General features: G+C 36.9%; 1 protein-coding gene and 2 pseudogenes across 2 annotated transcripts; 1 reads left to right on the top strand and 2 right to left on the bottom strand.

The window, feature by feature from the left end:
• Window positions 1–1,316: 1,316 nt before the first annotated feature.
• LOC137721721 (TMV resistance protein N-like) lies at window positions 1,317–11,143 on the top strand (annotated as a pseudogene). The gene is made up of 15 exons (XR_015961658.1): window positions 1,317–1,472; window positions 1,578–1,633; window positions 1,731–1,821; window positions 1,928–2,046; window positions 2,135–2,184; window positions 2,535–2,845; window positions 3,004–3,071; window positions 3,394–3,471; window positions 4,135–4,245; window positions 5,189–5,359; window positions 6,601–7,312; window positions 7,671–8,770; window positions 8,866–9,144; window positions 9,257–10,189; window positions 10,273–11,143. The product of XR_015961658.1 is annotated as a TMV resistance protein N-like (transcript).
• A 374-nt stretch (window positions 11,144–11,517) lies between these two features.
• LOC137723524 (uncharacterized) lies at window positions 11,518–14,027 on the bottom strand. The gene has a single exon (XM_088692608.1). It carries the CDS (start codon window positions 13,832–13,834, stop codon window positions 11,729–11,731), a length of 2,106 nt encoding a protein of 701 aa, XP_088548734.1. The 5' UTR covers window positions 13,835–14,027; the 3' UTR covers window positions 11,518–11,728.
• A 3,272-nt stretch (window positions 14,028–17,299) lies between these two features.
• On the bottom strand, window positions 17,300–21,356 carry LOC137722022 (uncharacterized; annotated as a pseudogene).
• Window positions 21,357–21,747: the final 391 nt, after the last annotated feature.

Genomic DNA, 21,747 nt, shown 5'->3' with positions numbered 1-21,747 from the left:
TATCTAAGTGAAGGCTAAAAATGGAGAAGTCACGAAGAAGACTTGTCCCATTCAATCCTATCATTTTTGGGGAAATTACAATGGATAAAGTTTATTCATGATTTGAAGAAGATTTCTCAAGCGGCTACAATTTCATGGCGGGTTGGTTTAAATCAGTTCCAAAATTTGGGATCATTTGGGATATTTTTAGGTTTTTCTATCCCTCACAAATCTTGGCTCGCTAAAAAAACTGAAGCAGTTTAAGGTTCTTCAGCTTTTTGATTTGGATTGAAGATGATTTTTACCCAAAAAGACTAACGTTTTGTGGTAAGTTCTTTGAATCCTGCATCTGAGAGTTTTTTTTCTTTTCTCCAAATCCATAGGATTTGTTTTCTTCAATTTTAAAATATTGCAATTGAATTCTTTGTTTGGGTAAAAATTCAATTAGATTCTGTATGGGTTCTGATGAGGCACTGAATTGGGTTTGAGAGTTTTGATATTATGAGAGAGGTAGGGAGTATAACGGGAGAGAGGGAGGTAGGTGATTTGCGGAAATGGAGGGTGAGAGAAAAACGGGAGAGAAGGGGTAGTACATTATATTTTGATTTTATAATTTTGGGGGTTTTGTGTTTAAACTTTTTTAGTACATTTTTCGCAGATATAGCCTACAAATGTTGACCCAAACGTTGGACATAATCATTACTTTAGTCTAAAGTAGGAGGGGAAATCGCACTATTCATATGAACAGTGTTTTGGACCGCATTTCAATTTATTTACAAGATTGCCACTCAGATGCTTTTAGCTTTTTACGAAGATGCCATCATCAGTTCGAATGACGGGAATGCCCGTTTGGTGTTAACATCACACGGTTGGGGGTAAAAGTTAGGTGGGCATTGTTGTCAGTTAGGGTTACATTCGGTGGGATCGATGGCTCGGTGTGGGATTTGGTGGGAAGGCATGCTGCTTACAGAGAGGAGGAGAGAGAGGGAAGGAGGGAGGGGGATAAAGGGGGTTTGGTGAGGGGAATGCATGCGACTTGCAGAGAGGAGGGAGGGAGAGAGGAGGAGAGAGAGGGAATGAGGGATGAAGATGGAGAGATAGGGGTTTGGTGAGGGGAAGGCATGCGACTTGCAGAGAGGAGGGAGGGAGAGAGGAGGAGAGAGAGGGAATGATGGAGGGGGAGGGAGAGAGAGAAGGGTTTGGTGAGGGGAAGGCATGCGACTTGCAGAGGGAGGGAGGAAGGGAGGGAGCGAAGCTTAAAAACAACTGCATAAAGTTCAATGGACAAGGTCGTAGCAATGAAGATACCTCGCTCTGAACCATTTCCCCTCTCCTCAGGCGAATGCTGAACAAAGTTTTGAAGGAACAAAAAAGAAGAGCTACACATAATAGAATCCGATACGCAAGGAAAAGAAGAAAGCCAGCTTTTCAATGAAAAAGCTAAAATCAATCCTTTCAACCTCCTCATTGGCGGCGGCACCCACGACCACCAGGTTCACTTTTATTTTAATTTTAATTTTTTGCTTTTTCAATGGATTAAAGAATATGAAACGAATTATAATTTAAAATGGTGAAATTTTGTTGATTTTTGCATTCAGTGTTCTGAGTGATCATCGAGCTGTGATGGGTTAGTGTTGGATTTGATTCAATTGAGGTAAAAGCTCTGCATGATTGTGATACGGAGAAAATCCTAGAATCTTACCTTCGATCCAAATATCTGATTTTTGTTACAATTGCTATTTTCATTGCAGGAAAATGTGGTGGAGACAATAATTCCCAAATCCTCGAGTTTTATGAATGCATTCCAATTGATAGCCATGTCAAATGATCTCGATTTGTCAGGTATGTTCGAGGAACATGCAAGTTTACAAGAAATAGATTTACTAAAATAACTAATCCTACTTTTTTAGCTTATAACGAATAATGTTGAACTGTTAACTTAATTTAGGATGAGAAATAGAAGACAACAAGAATTGGACCCAAGCATACCATTACTGAAACCATGAAGAAAATAGAAGTGGCTGGAACAGATGCGAGTATTCTGTAGCAAGAACAAACAACTTTAGGGTACACGAAACTTATATTCAATCTTGCTTCTTTATCTGCTTATCAAAGTTTCTTCCTGCCAACTAATGATGTATTATTTTTTCATCAGATGTAAATGCATGCAAAAATTCCAATGAAAACGTAAATCACCATATCCAGGTAAATCCGAATCGTAGATCAGACTTATATTACAATTTGTTTTCTTTGTGAAATTTTATTGTAATTTACACTAAAGTCTCTGGCTTTTGAAATTCTATATGAAATTGTGAATGTTATTCGAAATCAAGTCCGGCCGAGTTCTTTACTAAATAGTGCGAAAATATGCATGATGAAACTAAATTATTTTTGTATCATCTATATTTACCTGTTATCATAACAGGATTTAAAATATAGAAACATACTGCTTATAGGATATTAAGGTTGAAGTCATTTAGTTCCAAAGATGCCATAACTAATGTATAATTGAGTGAAATGCCAGTTTACATAGATATTGTGCTTATTTGTTTTAGGTGGATTACCAAAAGGAGCTCATCAAATATTCTGCGAGCACGATCGACCTTGATCATTTGGATATTTAAAGGAGCCATTGATCATTGATCAAGGGAAGACGACGAGTTGTGAACCTGTGTGCCAATTTTTCCAATTTTGTAGACAAGCAGAAACTTTCGCACTCACCTCTGTCTTATCCCCCTCTCGCCGCCGTCTCCCTTCTCTCACCTCCATCGTCTTACTCCTCTTTTCTCTATCTCTGGAATCCTATCGTCATCTTCCTCGCATGCAAGGCTCAAGCCCTTTCAATTGTAACCAAAACGTGTTTCAGGTGCCTAACATAACCTCTCACTACTCACTCACATCAGTTGGTTTTTGTAATTTGAACTTTTCTTTCTAATAAATTTGTGTGCTTTCTGGATTTTTTATGGCAGTTTTGGACCTTATCTTTTCTGAATTTGTGTGCTTCTCTGGGTTTTTTAATGGCAGTTATGAGGAAGAGCAAGAAAAAGGAAGAATCAGTATTAGAAGATCTTCCCAAAGAGTACTATGATGATGTGAGTGCTTTTATCCTTTAACTTGGCCAATTGGGTGCTCAAATTTCATGTTTTTCTGTGATTATATGAGTAAATTTATGTATTTTGTTTTTGGGTTTTGCCAAATTCAATGGTGGTATTTATGGGTTTGGTATTGATTTTCACTTAACAATGACTTTGGGGAAATTGATTGAGTCTGCATTCAATGTTTTCATGCAGTTACATAATGATGAAATAGAATTCAATTTTTTCATTACCTTTCTTTTTTTTTTTTAAATGCAGTTACATTTATATGATGATTTACAGCATATATTTATCTTTTAGATTCTAATTCTTCATGCAGTCTAAGCCATGAAGGATTTGATAAACCCACAATTGATAACAATGTGCAGCGGCATCAACGGTTTTGGACAAGGAACAAGTAAGTACCATTTTGTTTCATTGTTCCAAAGTATTATGTAGAGATTGCTTTAATATCTTGGCTTCTTTGCTGTTTGTGGGGTGTCTGAGATAGGATTTAGGAGATCTGGTTTAGGTTTTGCAGAGAGAGAAATAGGGGGTGTCAGAGAGAAATGTGGGAGGATTTAGGCGAGGGATTCCAGGGATTTGTTTAGGGTTTCTTTTCTGCGATTTGCAGACAGAGAAATGGGACAATGGTGAGAGAGAGATGGGAGGATTTTCTGCGAGGGTAAAGGGAACGGGTAAAAGAGGTTTGGGTATGGGTAGGGGATGGAAAAACATTTCATTTTCCATTTGCTTCCTCAAACCCGAGGGATTTTGGCGATTGCAGAGAAAGAGATGGGGGTGTCCATTAGGTGCCCTTTAATTGTCACTTTTGTGATTTGTCCACCCTTGATTGTTGTGTGATTCATTCTCAGGAACATTCTATGCACAAGGTTTCATGTTATTCCTTCCTTTTAATTTTGATATTATTGTGCTTAATTTCTGTTTTATTTTATTGGGTGATTAGATTAACAGACCTTGGATATTTTGGTATAATAATTTCACATCACGTGTTGCCCTTTTTGCTTCACCTTAATTGTTCATCAGATGCTAACTTTTAGTTATGTTTTCTTTGGGTCAGTCTCCATCTGGTACATTTGTCCATCCTTCTGGAGTGGAGCACTATCTTTCTGACAGCATAAATGCTTTGAGAAACTGCTATGGAGACAAACAGTTGTTTACTCCGTTCTAGGTATGGTTTTCTTTAGTATTTTAGAGGGATACTTAACTATTCCCCATTGTAATCCTTACCTTTGTATCTATCTCTCTCAAAAGACGATGAGAGTAGCAACTGTTGCAAAGCAAATTCTCAGATGTATCTAAGCATATACATACATCGGACAAAAACTGAATCTTAAATTGGGGCAGTGAGTTCTGCAACATCCTGGTGCTGCATATATTCTCACACTTTTAAAAGTTGTATTTCTCAAATATATTGGGAATTTTAATTAGTTTTATGTCATTTTCGTAGGGCAATTTAGTAGAGATTTAGACATAAAAGAAGATGCGTGAATCAATACAATTAACCTAATAGTGATTTGGTTCAGCGTAAAGACCACTGCTAGGGCATTCAAGCCATTTTCTTAATTTATGCACATATATATTATACGTAACCAGCACATGTTTCCAAAGGATGTTAGTTAGTGTTCATGCTCTACTGATATTTTATTCTGTTCATTTTGATTTTGTTTTTCAGTTGTGGTTATAGGATTGTTTTGTCTCTCTTTTTTTTTCTTTTTTGTTTTCCCTTTGTACAGCTTTTCTAAAATTGAACTGTTGTTCTCAATTTGGTTATTTGAACCAAGGCCAGTTAGGCTGTGCCTTTGGAAGGTCTCACTGCTTTTAAAGTTGAATGGTGCTAACTGAATAGAATGCGTTCATTCTTCAGTGTGTGTGAGTGTGTGTATGTAGTCTATGTGAGTGCATGCAGTGTGGTTAGGTTCATTCCCGCATGGGTTTTCATCTTTTTTCGTTAAATGGTTAGGTTCATTCCCGTATGGGAGAGGTGTGTTTTTGCCATCAAATTGGTAGAGACTGATCTTAATCAAATATCATGCCATAGTGTTATTTTGTTTGCATCTATGGAACTATATATTTACTTCGTTGTTGTTGACGGCTTCGCATGTTCTTTCCAGATAATGCTGCCTTTTTGGATTTCGTATGAGTGTCCCGGGTCAGTTCTGGACCATCAAAAGAGGGATGATCGCTGTCATTCGGACTGCGGGCGTCCACTTCAAAATCCTGATCCTTTTCTTGATTTTAGGCCATGCAAAATTCATGGTGAAAAAACTGAGCTCATGTCGTTGGTTTGTGCCTCTATCCTATTTCTTATTTATTTATTTATCAATTCTTTTCCTTCTTGGTTCTATATGTTGCTGCTGGTTCCGATATTTCATTGTCCTATTTGTGCATGATATCAGTGCTGCCACTTTTCATATTCTTATCAATGCTTACATCTTCACTCTTTTCCTTCTGTTTCTTTTTTTTTTTTTTTTTGAGAAGACTTCTATTTCTTTTACTTAACATGGTTTCAGCTTTTTGAGATTGTGTGTTTGATTAACATTTGATCGTATGATGTTAGAATTTAAATTTGATGTGAATAAATTCTGCCGGCAGGGATTTTGGTCTCTGGATTTTTCATGGTGTAATTTTTATGGCATGATCCATAGGTGTCGTGTGTATTTTTGTCAACAATAATAAGCTTTTTCTCAGTATTGCAAACAAGTTTTCTTATAATTAAGAGACGAGTGCATGGTGCATGTGTCTTAATTTATTCAGGTTAAATATGTCTTATTTATGTAGTTAAGGCGGGTGCATTCAAGTCCCGCAGCAACGCGCGGACATATTTTCTCGTTACTTCCTATTACAATTATTAAAGTTAATTCAATTAACTAAAGTTGATTTGAATGCGATGATGATGGCAACTACTAACAACAAAACAACAATCTCCTTGGATTAAGGAGAAAGAACCGAAAGGTGAGGAAGAAAAGAAAGTAGAGCTCTGCACATAGAAACGTCAGAGAGCTTTCAGTGTGCATGTAAAGCAAAAGTATACAACAATTCCAATAATATTTTTCTTCTAACTTACTATGTTCCCTATTGTTAAGCATTGTATTTGTATATTAGTTTCACTTAGTTGAAGGTCTTGAAAAACTTCATTTAATAAATCCAAAATGTGTATTCCTTTAAGAGTCGTTTGATAACTATTTGGTTTTTAGTTTCAATTTTTTGTTTAGATTTCTTTTTGGGCATTTATGATAACTTTATGTAAGGATATGTAGATTTAATATTACAATTTAGTATAAATTTATATGTTCTTCAAGAAATTAGTTCTCTTAACTTCTGTTGAATAGAGTTATACTATTGTAGGTTTAATGAATATTATTTTTGGTTGATAATTAATTGATGATTTTGAAGTGTGTAATATCTTTTGAAATGTATATAAAAACCAGGCTGCTTATCTTATCGATCCCATTCACGTATTTATCCCTCTATTCATTAAGGATTATGTTTAATTTATCAAGTTAAATGTGTCTTATTCATGCAGTTAAAGTTAGTGCATTCAAGTTCCATAACAACACTCGGGCATATTTACTAGTTGCTTCTACACTAAGAAGCATCGTCATTCGTCGCCACTCCTCATTCCAAAGTCAACTGTTAATTTGTGAACAAGTTAATACTTATGAATCATGTGGCTTGTCAAACATTAATTGAATCTCTATTGAAACAATCATCTGGTCAGCTTCTATGGCTAAGGAAGCAGCAGCAGCTGCTGCCTCATCTTCATCTCCTCCTCCTTGTTTCACAAATTCATGGAAATACCATGTATTCTTGAGTTTTAGAGGGGAGGACACGCGCTACAATTTCACAGGCCATTTGTGTACAGCTTTGCGTCAAAAAGGAATTAACACCTTCATGGATGATTGTCTTTCAAGGGGAGAAGAAATATCAACAGCGCTCCTCAAAGCGATTGAAGAGTCGAGGATTTCTGTCATTGTATTCTCGGAAAACTATGCTTCCTCAAGGTGGTGCTTGGACGAACTTGTTAAGATCCTTGACTGCGAGAAATCAAATCAACAAATGGTGATACCGGTATTTTACATGGTGAGTCCCTCGGATGTTCGAAATCAGAAGGGTTGTTTTGGTGATGGACTTGCTGGCCTTGAGTGCAAATATATGGATAACGTTGACAAGATCCACAAATGGAGGCCAGCTCTTTCAGAAGCAGCAAACTTGTCTGGGTGGACTCTCTTGGATAAGTATACATTATTACTTTAACACTTCCTTCTGCTTTCACTTGTTTCGATTTCTCTATTCTTTTGGTATATAGATTTAAATTTTTTGTGATAGGATCAAGAATCAAAAGACCCAACATGTCATCGATTTGTGGCATTGTCATCCATTTGTGCATATTTGGAGTCAAATTTAGTGTACAAATTAGTGTCTCTAGCGTCCTTTGTCCAATCTTCTCAAACTATAAAAAAATATTGCTTTGTAAATATAACTAGAAGGACATTCTGTTCTACTTTTGTATGTGTGTATGTTTTCTTCCCTCTTTTAAAAAACACATGGGAAAATATCATTTATAAGATGTTCGTTGTGATTTTATACTCGCAGGCATGAAGATGAATTGAAACTTATTCATAACATTGTTGAAGGGATTTCCACGCAAGTAATAAACTGTACATATTTGGATGTGGCCGAATACCCGGAATAGAGTCTCGTGCACAAGAAATAAACAACCTCTTACATGTTGGGAGAAATGATGTCCGTATGGTAGGTTTATGGGGGACTGGTGGAATTGGTAAATCAACAATTGCCAAAGCTGTTTATAATTTAATTTCCTACAAATTCGAAGGCAGTTGCTTTCTCAACAAGGTTAGAGAAAGTTCAATGACAGATAAAGGATTGGCCAAATTACAAAAGACACTTCTTGATGAGATTCTAGGGGGAGACAAGTTGAAGGTGGCCAATGTTGATAAAGGAATCACTTTAATAAAGAAAAGATTAAGCGGTAACAGGATTCTCTTAGTTCTTGATGATGTGAACGACATGAGACAGTTACGCTACTTAGTTGGGGGATCAGATGGTTGGTTTGGCATTGGTAGTAGAATTATCATAACGACGAGGGATAAGAAACTGTTAATTGCTCATCATCATAATATTTCAATATACGAGGTGAAGAAATTGAACTATCATGAAGCTCTCGAGCTCTTCAGTTGGAATGCCTTCAAAAGCAATGGACCTTTGGATGGTTATGCGAAACTTGTAGACCATGCAATACGGTGTGCTCAAGGCCTTCCATTAGTTTTGAGAGTCTTAGGTTCACATATGTACCGTGAAAGTATAGATAAGTGCAAGCTATATTAGATGGTCTGATCAAAAGCCGAGAAATTCAAGACGTTTTCAAGATAAGTTATGATGCATTGGATGAAATAGTGAAGGAAGTTTTTCTTGACATTTCATGCTTCTTTAAAGGGGGAAGAAGTAACTATGTGATCGAAATATTAGAAGGTTGTGAGCTAAACCCCCAACATAGCATTGACGTACTCATACAAAAGGCCCTCGTAAATATAGATCTTGGTTTTATATGGATGCACGATTTGGTAGAAGAAATGGGTAAAGAAGTAGTTCGCCAACAATCACCCAATGATCCTGGACAGCACAGTAGATTGTGGTTTCATGACGATGTTTATCGTGTTCTGACAGAAAATACAGTAAGTCCATTCGACAACATTTTATTTGTTAATGAGACATGCATTTTTTTTTATAAGGAACTTGCATTGTTAATACTTTTGAATTTTCATACTAGGGAACGAAAAACATTACAGGCATAAAGGTACAGCTGCTTGAATCGGATAATGAGATATGCTTAAGTGCTACAACCTTCTCCAACATGAAAAATCTTAAAATTTTCATAAACTGTAATGGACGGTTTTCTGGAGCCGTTGATTATCTCCCCAACAACTTAAGGTTAGTTGATTGGCCTGAATGTCCGTTGAAATCTTTGCCGCTCAATTTTAATCAGAAGAATCTTGTTCTACTCAACATGAGGAACAGCCATATCACAGGATTCGGGGAGGGATTTAAGGTATTTACGTTGATCTTTTTTCTTTCTGTTTTATTTAAGGCTAAAGTGTCTTGCTTTTGTCTGTGTCCCCTTTGAAATGTTTTCATCCTTCCCTCTCTTTTTTTCTTCACATAACCTGACGAAGCCGACTTCTATAAATTTATCTGGTTGTCAATACTTAAAAAGAATCTCCGACTTCTCCGGAGTTCCAAACTTAGTGAGGTTGGATCTAGAAGGTTGCACAAATTTAACTGAGGTTGATCCATCAGTTGGATTTCTTAATAAACTTGAAAGACTAAGTCTTGTTAACTGCTATAACCTTACAGTGTTTCCAACAACAATAAGCTTGAAATCTCTGATAAGTTTTTATCTTCGCGGTTGCAAAAAGTTTGAGATATTCCCGGAAATTGTGGGCAAAATGGAAAGGCTATGTAGTTTGGAACTTGATAGATGTGCTCTAAAAGAATTGCCTCCATCAATTGAAAATCTCACCGGGCTTAGATACTTAAATTTATATGGATGTGAAAACATTGCAAATCTGCCACAAAGCATTTATGCGCTGCCCCGTCTTGGACGTCTTGGTCTCAGTGGCTGCTCAAAGCTTGTCACACTCCCTCCGGAGCTTCCAACAAACTCAAACATTTCACTTGACAACTTTGGGTCGGTAGCATTTCCCATTTCATGGACTATACTTTTTGATGAATGCAATTTATCGGACATTGATACCCTTGCAAATTTCGGTTGCTCATCTAAATTAGCAAAAATTACTCTACGTAATAGCAATTTTGAGAGTCTTCCTGCATGCATTAGCAAATTTGTGTGGTTGGAGGCACTTGATTTGTGTGGTTGCAAGAGACTTCGCGAAATTTTAGAACTTCCACCAAAGATAAGATGGATTGACGTTCGTGATTGCATATTACTGGAAATATTTCCAACATTATCAGAGATGATACTGGCAGACGGAGACATGAGACCCATTCGTTGGATGGACATGTCGAGTTGCCAAAGGCTATACGAAAAGTTGGCTTTGGACGTCTCCATGATGGCAAGCGTATTACTGCATCAGGCACTTTTCTCTCTTTCTCTTTTCCTTTTTTCCACTCTTCCACTATGAACGACTAATGAACATTCATTATATGAATCTTACAGGCGGGGAAGTGCTATGAAGTGCTAAGTATTATACTTCCAGGCAGTGAAGTTCCAAATTGGTTCAGTTGCCGTAAGGACGTACGTGTGACTGATCCTGGTTTTCATGTGAAATTTTTATCGAAATCCCTCGACTTTCAAATGTAAAAACACAGGACTTGTTTTCTGTGTTGCTTTCAAAATCGCGCAAAGTTTTTCTGGACAATGTATTTTTTATACACGGACTGCAGTCAATGGAGTACATATAAATGACCCGACTGGTTTTACTTTTCGATCAAAAAAGACAGATGCAGCTCATGTGTGGCTAAAATATATTCCATTACCGGCTCACATAAACTCGGAGGTGGATGAGGGTGGTGATCAATCAAAGCCGTATCTTTGTCGAGTTTATGTTTACCACTTATTTGGAAAAGGGGTGCTCATAAATGGCTGCGGTGTCCACTTGGGAAATTGCAGTATGCCCGAGGATGGTGGTGAAGATGATGACAATGTAGAAGGCGAAGTTGGACCAAGAAAAAAGAAAAGGATGTTGGCCATCAAGAGTTGAATGTGAGTGGCAACATTTTCATTTCGGTCAGGTTTCCGACGTTGGACTTAACATTCTTCAACGCGTCCAAGAAGGCCATTGATATACGATTCCTCTCGTCTCTCTCTTGTGTTTCAGGCAAGTATTTGGCTCCATTTTAACGTTCTCTCCTGTTTTTCTTCTGTTAGTTTTCAATTCTTAGAATTCTTTGTGGTTTTTGTTTATGGAAAACTAATCTCCATAGCAACGGCTAGGAGATAAACCTACACTATAACCATGTAATTTTATTATTTTGATTTTATTTTGGATTTTCAATGTCAATTTTATATTGTGGAATTTCTTATTTAATCTATTTTTGGAATGATGAATATTAGTTATGATCCATAGGATCAACCATTTTTTCTTTTTTCTTTTTTGGTGTAGTTTTGTTTCAACATTCATGCTTTCAATGAACTGTTTATATTGATTGATTGGTATGATTTTGATGGCATAGTTTTGTTTTTTATATTTTGTCGTTGTAGGTATAAATCGAACATCCAAAATGGAGATTTAATCACCAAAAGCTTTTATATTGAGAAAAATTAATTGTCATATCTTCTAATTGAGAGCGCACGTTGTTTGTTTATCAGTTGAATTATAAAAATGAATCGAAATAGTGGAATTGCATAATTGTATATAGGCGGAACCCCAATGCTTTAATGCTATTTGGAGCATATGGTATCTACAAAACAAGATCCTGTTATACCATCTTCAGTTAATGGAATAGAATTCCATCTTGCTAAGCATTTAAAAGGCCACAAAAATGTTTCCACAGGATGAGTCAACCGAATGTTTGCAGATTGTATAAAACATCATCTCGCTGGTTGTGTTTAAGGAACATCAACAATGCCAACAATTAGGATACAACCATATATATATTGGACAGTTTGAGCATTACCCTGCTAATCCAACGTGGCTTTTACGGCGAAAACGCCCCAATGTTTGTTGCATTTCCAGATCAGGCTTCAATCCTATTTGGATCATTTCTTTAACAAGCCTCAAAGCTTCACCGATTCTGTTAACGCTTATATAGCCGTTGACCAAGGTTTTATAGGAAGCAATATCAGGCGCATAACCCATAATCACCATTAAGTTCAAGACCACCTTCGCCTTATCCATTCTGCTCTGCAAACAATATGCACTAACCAGCATACTGCAAGTTATTGTGCTGAGTTTCATACCGTATTCAATTGTTGCCTCAAATATTTTGTGAGTCTCTTCTGTCATCCCACCTTTGCAGATAGCATCCAAAAGTATTACCAAAGTAACGGTATCAGGCAAGAGTCCCCGGCCTACCATATCATCAGACAACCTTGTGGCTTCTTCCCATTGAGCTGTACGGCACATGCCATGGATTAAACTGTTATAAGTGATAACATCAGGTGCCAGACCTCTTTGAGTCATTAACTCTAACATACTGAGGGCTTCTTTCGTCTTCCCCTCCTTGCAAAGAGAACTTATCATATTATTATAGGTTCTAACATTTGTGAGTCCCCGGCCTACCATATCATCAAACAACCTTGTGGCTTCTTCCCATTGAGCCGTACGGCACATGCCATTGATTAAACTGTTGTAAGTGATAACATCTGGGGCAATACCGTCATCCAGCATTCTATTAAACACCCTTGTAGCTTCTCTCCATTGGCTGGTCCGGCACAATCCATTAATTAAGGAGTTGTAAGTCACAACATTAGGCTTTTCCTCTCTACGGATCATTTCTTCCACAAGATTCAGTGCCTCTGTTGTCTTCCCTTCCTTGCATAAAGCATCCAGTACAGAATTATATGTAAAAATATTAGGCAAGGCTCCATAACCAATCATGGTTTTAAATAAACTCATAACTTCCTCCCAGTTACCAGACTTGCATGAAGCAGAAATCAAGCAATTAAAAGTGACAACATCAGGCTTTATGCCTCTCATTGTCATCTTTTCAAACAGAGTAAGTGCTTCTTGAATTCTTTCTTCCTTGCAAAGACCGCTGATAAGAACATTATATGTGTATACACTGGGTGAAATTCCACTGTTAAGCATGCAAATCAAGAAGCTCTTGGCTTTTTCCAACCTCCCCAATTGGCACAATGCGTAAATTAAAGCGGTGTAGGTTAAAACATCTGGCCTGACTCCTTGATCTTCCATTGCTTCAAAAAGAGAGAGCACTTCTTCCCAGCGACTCATGTTGCATAACCCATGAATCAAAGTGTTATAAGTGATAATATCCGGTACAACACTTTTGCTGATCATATCTCGAAATAGGGTCGAGGCCTCATCTACTTGTCTTTCCTTACACAATCTATCTATGATGGGATTATAGCAGTCTTGTTTGGGCTTGAACCTTCCATCTTCCAACATATTCATAAGTATCTCGAGTGCCTTAGAAGTTTTCCCAGCCTTGCATAGTCCATTGATCATGGTAGCATAAGTGATTTCATTGCATGTGTATCCCTTATCTTCTATTAACTTGAACAGCTCCATTGCCTCGTCCCAGGAACTGTACTTGCAAAGTCCGTGAAGTAAAATACTTACAGAATGAGCATCGGGTTGAAGACCATATTTAAGGGTAGTTGCTAAAACAGAGAAACCGAAGTCCACCCGGTTCAGACGGCACAAGCAATTCAGAACAATATTCATTGTACAGACATCAGGTCGGAATTGAGCGCAACCCATCAACTGTTTACACATAGAAACCACAGCAGAATACTCCTTCATCTTGGAGAGTGCCCCAAACAAACAATTGAAAGTCCAAATAGAGGGCAAGGGTTTGGTTTGAATCATGGAATCGAAGTAACCGAATGCTTCATCTTTCCTAATCTTTCCAGATTTGCATCGAGTTTGAATCAAATTGTCCGATTCCGAATGGGTTTGATTAAATCTATCTGTACTAGTAGCATTAGCATTGCCAGCAGCGGAATGAAATCCATCTTTTTTGTGCAGAAAGGTAAAAATGAATGAAGGATTACCTGTTGAGTTAGGAAGCCTCGTGGTTATCACCTTTATCTTCATCTTCCACAGATTCAGCCCAGTTCATGAAATCCCATGAATTTCAATCCTTCTCTGGAATCAAGCTGCAATTGAAAAGAAACTGACTTCAATTGGTTCTTGTTTCAAACCCTAATTCAGTATTCTTAAAAACAACACCTCTATGCTCATGACATAAAATATGCAACATGTATTTACGGAGTGTTATAATCTATATAAGACTAAAAATGTGAAGTTTTTAAAAACTTCTTACATACGGCTCTATTATTATTATTATTATATATATATATATATTTTTTTTTTTTTTTTTAAGGAATACAACTTAATTAAAAAGAAAAAAACAATAAAAATACAAAATAAAACTACCTCACGCGCATGAGTAAGTGACCATTTGTCACAGTGATGAAAATGTGTTGTGCCAAGTTTGAATCTCATCGGAAGTTAATCTAACATTTAACTTACTAATGCTATCGTAAACATGTGACAAAAGGATTAGCATAAATGAAATGCGATGACAAAAAAAGTGAAACTTTCATAATACCTAAATTGCCCTTCTTCTATTAGGCATTTCTGAGTACTTATATATGTAAGTTACTTTTTAATGACTTTGTTGAGTCAAACTAACGACTTAAGATAATGTTAAGGGATCAAATTTTTTAAACAAAACCACAAAGTTAATGCGTACTTGTCCTATCACTAAATTTTTTGTTTCATTCTTAAACTATAATTTTTGTTTCACATTATAAACCCCAAAAGTAGTCAACCAAAAAATACCATTGTACAATCCTACAATAAGCAAAAGCCAAAAAGAAGTTTTAAAAAACCAATATCTTGATCAATGTAGAGTTTGTTTGAAATTGCTTTGAAAATGACTTTTTAGGGAAACTATTTTTAGATTCTAAAAGTGCTTAAGTATTTCTTGCAAGAAGACAATTATGTGTTTCTTGCACGAAGCAATAAAATGTTTTTCAGAACTTACTTGCATTTTTACTAAGTATTGGTTCCAAAAACATTTTCCTCAAAATCGCTTTCAATTATTTTAAAAGCTGGACTCGCCACAAACGAGTTCGCTTCTAGAATTCCTCAAATGAGTTCACCTTGCTGTGACTAATTTTGAGTTTGCTCCATGAGTTCATTGTTTCTTGTTTTCAGCAGATTGTTCTAGGAGAACGTTGCTGGCTGAAGCACATAATTCAAAGAGCAAACAACTTCATCATCAACATCTAAACACGCATACTGAATCAGCTGTGCACACTATTAATGCAGCGAAGGATTCCTAATCAAAAGGAAATTACATACAGAGAAGCTAAAACGCCTGGGACTAGGACTGCGTATGAATCTCGGTTTCCTTGACAGAAGCAGATGACACGATGGAGACGACGGTGGTGGAGTTGCAGTACGTGATAGATTTGCGGATAAAAGTTAGATGCATATGCATGACTAACAAATCTCACTAACATCTGAGGGTTCCAATATATATAAACACAGCAGAGACCTATAATACCTCGTAAAATCAACCGACTTGAATCAATAGGCCGTGCCAGTTCATAAGAGCAGACAAATGGATTACTGTTATGGAGAAACAACAGAGATTACCGAAAGCACAAGTCATCGATGCAGTTTGAAAGAACTATACAACTAAAATCCCTTCTCTTAAGCTGCTCAGCTTCGTTATCGATTACCTTAAAATCAAAGTATAATTTGACCGCCCGAGCAAGAACAGAACTACATTACTTTGATCCAAAGGACAGTAACCTCACATGGATATAAGTAGCAAGAAAAGATACAATTACAAAAGATGTATTCGACAGCACTAGTGGCGTTAAATCTAGGGGAGAAACCTAGTCGTGTGGCGACACATATATTGGGCTAAAAGCTCAATTCGGATATCCCAGGCCATTTGGAATGATAAAACTATATATATATATATGTGTGTGTGTGTGTGTGTGTGTGTGTGTGTGTGTGTGTCAATCTCTGAAAGCCAAACACAAACTAAATCATCAAATTAGTTTTGGCATTAATTTGCAAATACGCACCGCACCATCCACATCTTTACATTTGAAGCACGCAAGGATGCAAGATCAAAAGAATAACGAAGTGTTTTTTCGTACTACATCAGTATACATTAAAAACAATAATGGGCTAAAGAAGAAGCTCCTGAATCAGAGTGGGGAGGAGAACCATACCAACCTGACGCCGCTTACTCAGGACTCCGCAGGAGATCAAGGTCCAGGTCAGTTCTATAATTTTATCAGCTGGTCGAATCCCTTGAACAAAAAGGATGTCACTTATACATCAACTACAGTAATGCTAATCCTCCTCTTTTCACACGTGCAAAAAGACACACCGGTACATGCATGTATTGCTCATTACAAGCAAAGTCATACACAGTATCATACTAAGGAAGGTGGAATGCCAGAGTTACAAAAAGTTCACATTGTAAGCTTGGTCTCTCGGAGTACTTATTTCTTTCGACTTGTAGAATAAGGACAACAAGAACAAAACTAACTTCTTCTGACACAAACCTAGGTCAGATACGCCCGGCCAAAAAGAGCTTTAAGTGGAAGGTAGAAGTCACAATACCTATCAAAACGGCTTGATTTCACACTCATATTGCCAAAACGTTATTGAGAGATAAAGAAAATTATTCAATTTAAACACAATAGTTACATAAAAATTTAGAGTTGGGAATTCATGGTCCTTATTGACTTGATTTCAAGCTCGATAGATCAGTCAATAACCATACCTAATTGAACAAAGTACAAATCGGATTGCATTAAACAAATTTCTAACCTTTACAATTCCCACGACACTGCAGACATTCATACATACACAGTAGAGAGCAGTTTCTTCAAGGTAAAGCGTTATCCATCGAGAATGTATTGATCATCTTCATTATTTCGTCCTTCATTGCTCCAGCACTGTTCATGAGCCACGCGTCTGTCTGTTTCTATACGATGTCAACGCGTTGGTCTGGTTCCAGAAGTTCTCGACCCTTCCTTTTTTATATCTGTTTCACAAAAGCTCTTCTTGTATAAACTGTATTTAACTCGGTCAGGTTTCCGACATGGAACTTCACATTCTTCAACGCTCATCTCTCCCTTGTGTTTCCCGGACCCTGGCAAACTAGTAATGACATTGATTTTCTTCTTGCAAAGGTGGACATGAAGTTAGCTTCTGGACTAATGAAAGCGCATTCTTAGATGAGGGAGGGAGGGGGGACCAGCTCAGCAATCATCGCTGTATTATGCGGTATCTGGTCGGTCTGTTTTTTGTAATGGTCATGTGGTGCATTTCTCATTTCTCCTCTCTAATTATTTTATAGTCTATTTCTTCATCACTATGCTTTAGTTCCTTGGAATTTGGAAGTTCCTTACCCAAACATACCCCAACACTGTGTTTGGATGAGAAAATTTTAGATTACTACGGAGGGGCCAATATTTAATCCTTAGCTACAGAGCATTTGAAAACTGAACGAGTTTAAGCTTATACGAAAACGAGTTTCCATTGTAGCACAAGAGCACGTAACAGAAACAAGAAAAACATAACCAGTGAATTACCCCATCACACCGAAATCTATTCATTAATATATGACCACTCTTCTTTAATATAAATTTCAAACCAGGTAGCGTATTATTCTGCACATGAAGCATTAGGAAAAATCTTCAAAGTTCCATCCATTCTCGCCTTAAATTCTTTGTGAACCTCATCGGTCATCCCTCCATTGCAGAGAGCACCAGAAAGTATCTTCAAAGTTATGCAATTAGGTAAGATTCCATGGCATAACATTTTGTCAAATAACCTTGTGGCTTCTCTCCATTGGTTGGTACGGCACAATCCATTAATTAAGGAGTTGTAAGTCACAACATCAGGCTTTTCCTCTCTACAAATCATGTCGTCCACCAGATTCAGCGCCTCTGCTGTCTTCCCTTCCTTGCATAAAGCATCCAGTACAGAATTGCATAAAGCATCCATAACCAATCATGGTTTTAAATAACCTCACACCTTCCTCCCAGTTACCCGACTTGCACGAAGCAGAAATCAAGGAATTAAAAGTGACAACATCAGGCTTTAGGCCATTCGTTGTCATCTTTTCAAACAGAGTAAGCGCTTCTTGAATTCTTTCTTCCTTGCAAAGACGGCCGATAAGAACATTATATGTGTATACATCGCGTGAAATTCCACTGTTAGGCATGCAAATCAAGAAGCTCTTGGCTTTTTCAAACCTTCCCGATTGGCACAATGCATAAATTAGAGTGTTATAGGTGACAACATCTGGCCTGACTCCTTCATCCACCATTCCTTCAAACAGACGAAGCACTTCTTCCCAGCGTCTCATGTTGCATAACCCATGAATCAATGAGGTATAACTGAAAACATTCGGTACAACACTTTTGCTACGTACTTATCCAATCACTAATTTTTTTTGTTTCATTCTAAAACCATAATTTTTGTTTCACATTCTAAACCCCTTAAGTAGTCAACCAAAAAATAACATTGTAGAATCCCCCAATAAGCAAAGCCAAATCCTAGAACCATAACCAAAGAAGTATTAAAAAATCAATATCTTGATTAATGTAGGGCTTTGTTTGAAACTGCTTTAAAAATAATTTTTTAGAGAAAATATTTTTATATTCCAAAAGCATTTAAAAAATTTCTTGCAAGAAGATAATTATGTGCTTTTTGCACGAAACAATAAAATGTTTTTTCATGACTCACTTGCATTTTTACTAAGTATTGGTTCCAAAAATATTTTTACCAAAACCGCGTTCAATTATTTTAAAAGCAGGACTCGCCGCAAACGAGTTCACTTCTAGAATACCGCAAATGAGTTCACCTTGCTGTGACTAATTTTGAGTTTGCTCCATGAGTTCATTGTTTCTTGTTTTCAGCAGATTGTTGTAGGAGAACGTTGCTGGCTGAAGCACATAATTCAAAGAGCAAACAACTTCATCATCAACATCTACACACTGAATGAGTTGTGCCTTACATAAAATTTCATTTTACTCCTTACGCTCTATTTGTGACACATGTAACATTATTACCAAATGATTTTTGAAGAATTGGGTAAAAGGATAATGACAAATAGAATTTTGCACTTTCAAAATGTGAAAATGTGTTTGGTAGTTTAATTTGAAGATAATGTAATAGAATGAAAACATTGAAAATGTGCTACGACCAACACCTTTAATGCAATATATATATATATATATATATATATATATATATATATATATGCATATATATAAATTCGTCTTTGGTAGTAATAGTGACAGATAGTAGTTGAGACAAGACGAAGTAATAGTGGTTAGAGTGGTGGTACTGGTAGTAGTTGTGAGTGGTGACAAACGACAATAGAGGTGTTAGTAACGGTGGGATTTAGGTGGGGACAACAACAAAGTATAGGGCAATGGTGGCATAGTGGTGGTGGTGCGATGCCTACAATGGTGAAAAATCATGGTTGTGTTCAGTGGTGGAGCCACATTAAGGGCTACTGCAGGCTACAGCCCCAGGTATCTTTTGGTGAAAAATAAAATTTTGCATGTAATTTTCATTAATTTTCGAATGTAGCCCACCATATATTTAGTTTCTAATCCGAATTCTTTCGGTTTAATTATATAATACATTTACAAACAATCTCTTTTTCTTATATCATTTTTTCTCATCGCTTCTTGTACATGTACAATTTTGGACTTGTTTGAATTTTCACCTGTATTTGTTTAATAACGAAAATTCTTGGCTCACCTTGTGAAAAAATTCTGAAGCTAGCTGGTAACGTGAAAAATACGATATCAAGTTTCTTTGTTTATATATTTAAATTTTTAAGCTAGTCCATCCGGTGAAAAATTTCTAGCTCCACCATTGGTTGTGTTAACAATGGTTGTGAAAATGGTGGTTGAGAGGTGGCAGGGATGATGGTGGCAGAGATTGTGGAGGTGGTGGAGGGCATGGTGAGGGTAATGGGTTGAAGAATGCGGTGGTGGTGGTTATAGTTGTAATGGTGGTGGCCTCAACGGTGAGATGGTGAAGGTAGTTATAACATTTTTTTATTAAAACTCAAACTTTTTTATAGTGTATCTTTATTTTCTATTATTTTGGAATCTATTCTTGAACAACAAAGAAAACATCAACTTCATATTTTATAGAACTTTGGCTAAAATTATTTTATGAGTTTTTTGTTTTCTGAGTTTATTTTCACAAAATAGTTTGCCAAACGCATTTTCGTCCGTTTTTGTATCTGCAAATTGAAAACTTATTTTGCAGAAGGGCAGTGAATTATATCTCAAAGCCTTGGGGCTCAAAATTTTCTAGTCTATTGTGTTTAGTATTGTTTTGTGATGTATATTTGTACAGTGAAAAACCTCGGGATTAAAATCTTAATTTATAAGTTGTGAATAAATTGCATTGGTTGCATTAGCGTTCGGAAATCAATTTTTGATTCGAATATTGTTTATGAAGATTGCAGTTCCATAATCTTTCATATAATTTTCAATCCTGTAGCAATGCACGGATACAAATTCTAGTTCTAAACTATTGATGCACTAATAATTGCACCACCTGGATGCTATGGTGAATTGTTTGTGTAGCTTAGTCCTTGTTGAGATTAAATTGCTTGCTAGTGGTAATGATTGTGTAATGATAAAATCAAGCTAAATAGGTCTTGAACTTTTAATAGTTACCTATTAATAACTCAATAGGTTGATTTGTCACATATGATCGAAAAAGACAATTCCAAATCTTAGACAATCTCTAATAGTAAAGAACTATATTTTTAACCCTCCATGAATTTTTTTTTTTATGAAAAAAAAAGATATTTGTTAAAAATAAAAACCTCTAGTGCAACCATTATCAATACAATCGAAATGAATGACATTGAGCGCAATAGAAGGTAAGCCATAATCCTAAATATGAGGATTCTCAATCGTCATCTCTCCATGATTTTATAGTCTGAAACTCATTTGTTTTTTATCTTCTTTTGGAATTAGAAAAAAATACTCAATAGAAAGTGTTTGGAAATTTCGCAAAATAAATTGTTCATTAACTGATTGAAAAAATTCGCAATTTTGTATGTAAAGGTAAAGCACTTGAAGGGAGGCCCCATCCGATGTGCCCCTTTGTCGACTTTATTGAAAGAAATTATCGTTGACTAACTTAAAATATTCGCAACTTTGTACCTAAAACATGTAAAGGAGCCCTCTTCCCATGTGCATTAGGGCTGGGCAAACGGGTCCTGGGCCCGAGGGTAGGGGCGGGTATAGGCGGTTCGGGGTGGGTACGGGGCAGGTCCTGTTTTTAAATAGGGGAAACGGGGCGGGGAGGGCCTAGGTAATGGCATTCTAGGGTCGGGCCGGTTCCAAATTTATAGAAAAACGGGGCCCCGAACCGGCCCGTTTGTAATTGAAATGGACGGCCCAGATTGAAAATAAACATACCTTCCAATCATGACCATTGGTTTTACCCTAATTGAATATGATTCAGTGAGATGTGAGAGTCTTTGCTCTCTCTCGACCTCGACCTCGACCTCTCCGTCTCTGAAGTCCGACATCTCATCCTCGATTTTCTTCTTGATTGTTCTCCTCGACCTCTCCGTCTCTGAAGTCCAACCTCGACCTCGACCTCGACCTCTCCGTCTTTACTCTCTCTCGACCTTGACCTCGATCTTCTTCTTGATTGTTCTCCTCGACATCTCATCCTAGACCCAGGCACCCGCACAACCCATCTTCCCGATTCTTGTTCTCTCTTTCCCGACGACATCACAGCCGTCGCGATCACCAACACTCTATCACCGTTGCCAGTTCAGGTGAATTCTTTAACCTCTTTTTTTTTTTATTTTTTTTTATATAGGTTCTTTAACCTCTGATGTATGTAATCTGTGCTCAATATATTGGGATGTTCATGTTTGTTCTTGCTGATTTGGTGGATTTTCTGATTTTTTA

This window comes from Pyrus communis, chromosome 4, assembly GCF_041283825.1.
Source record: "Pyrus communis isolate YQ-2024b chromosome 4, ASM4128382v1, whole genome shotgun sequence".
NCBI lineage: Eukaryota > Viridiplantae > Streptophyta > Magnoliopsida > Rosales > Rosaceae > Pyrus > Pyrus communis.
The sequence above is the reverse complement of the archived record's forward strand: the minus strand, read 5'-3'. Positions and strand labels throughout refer to the sequence as shown.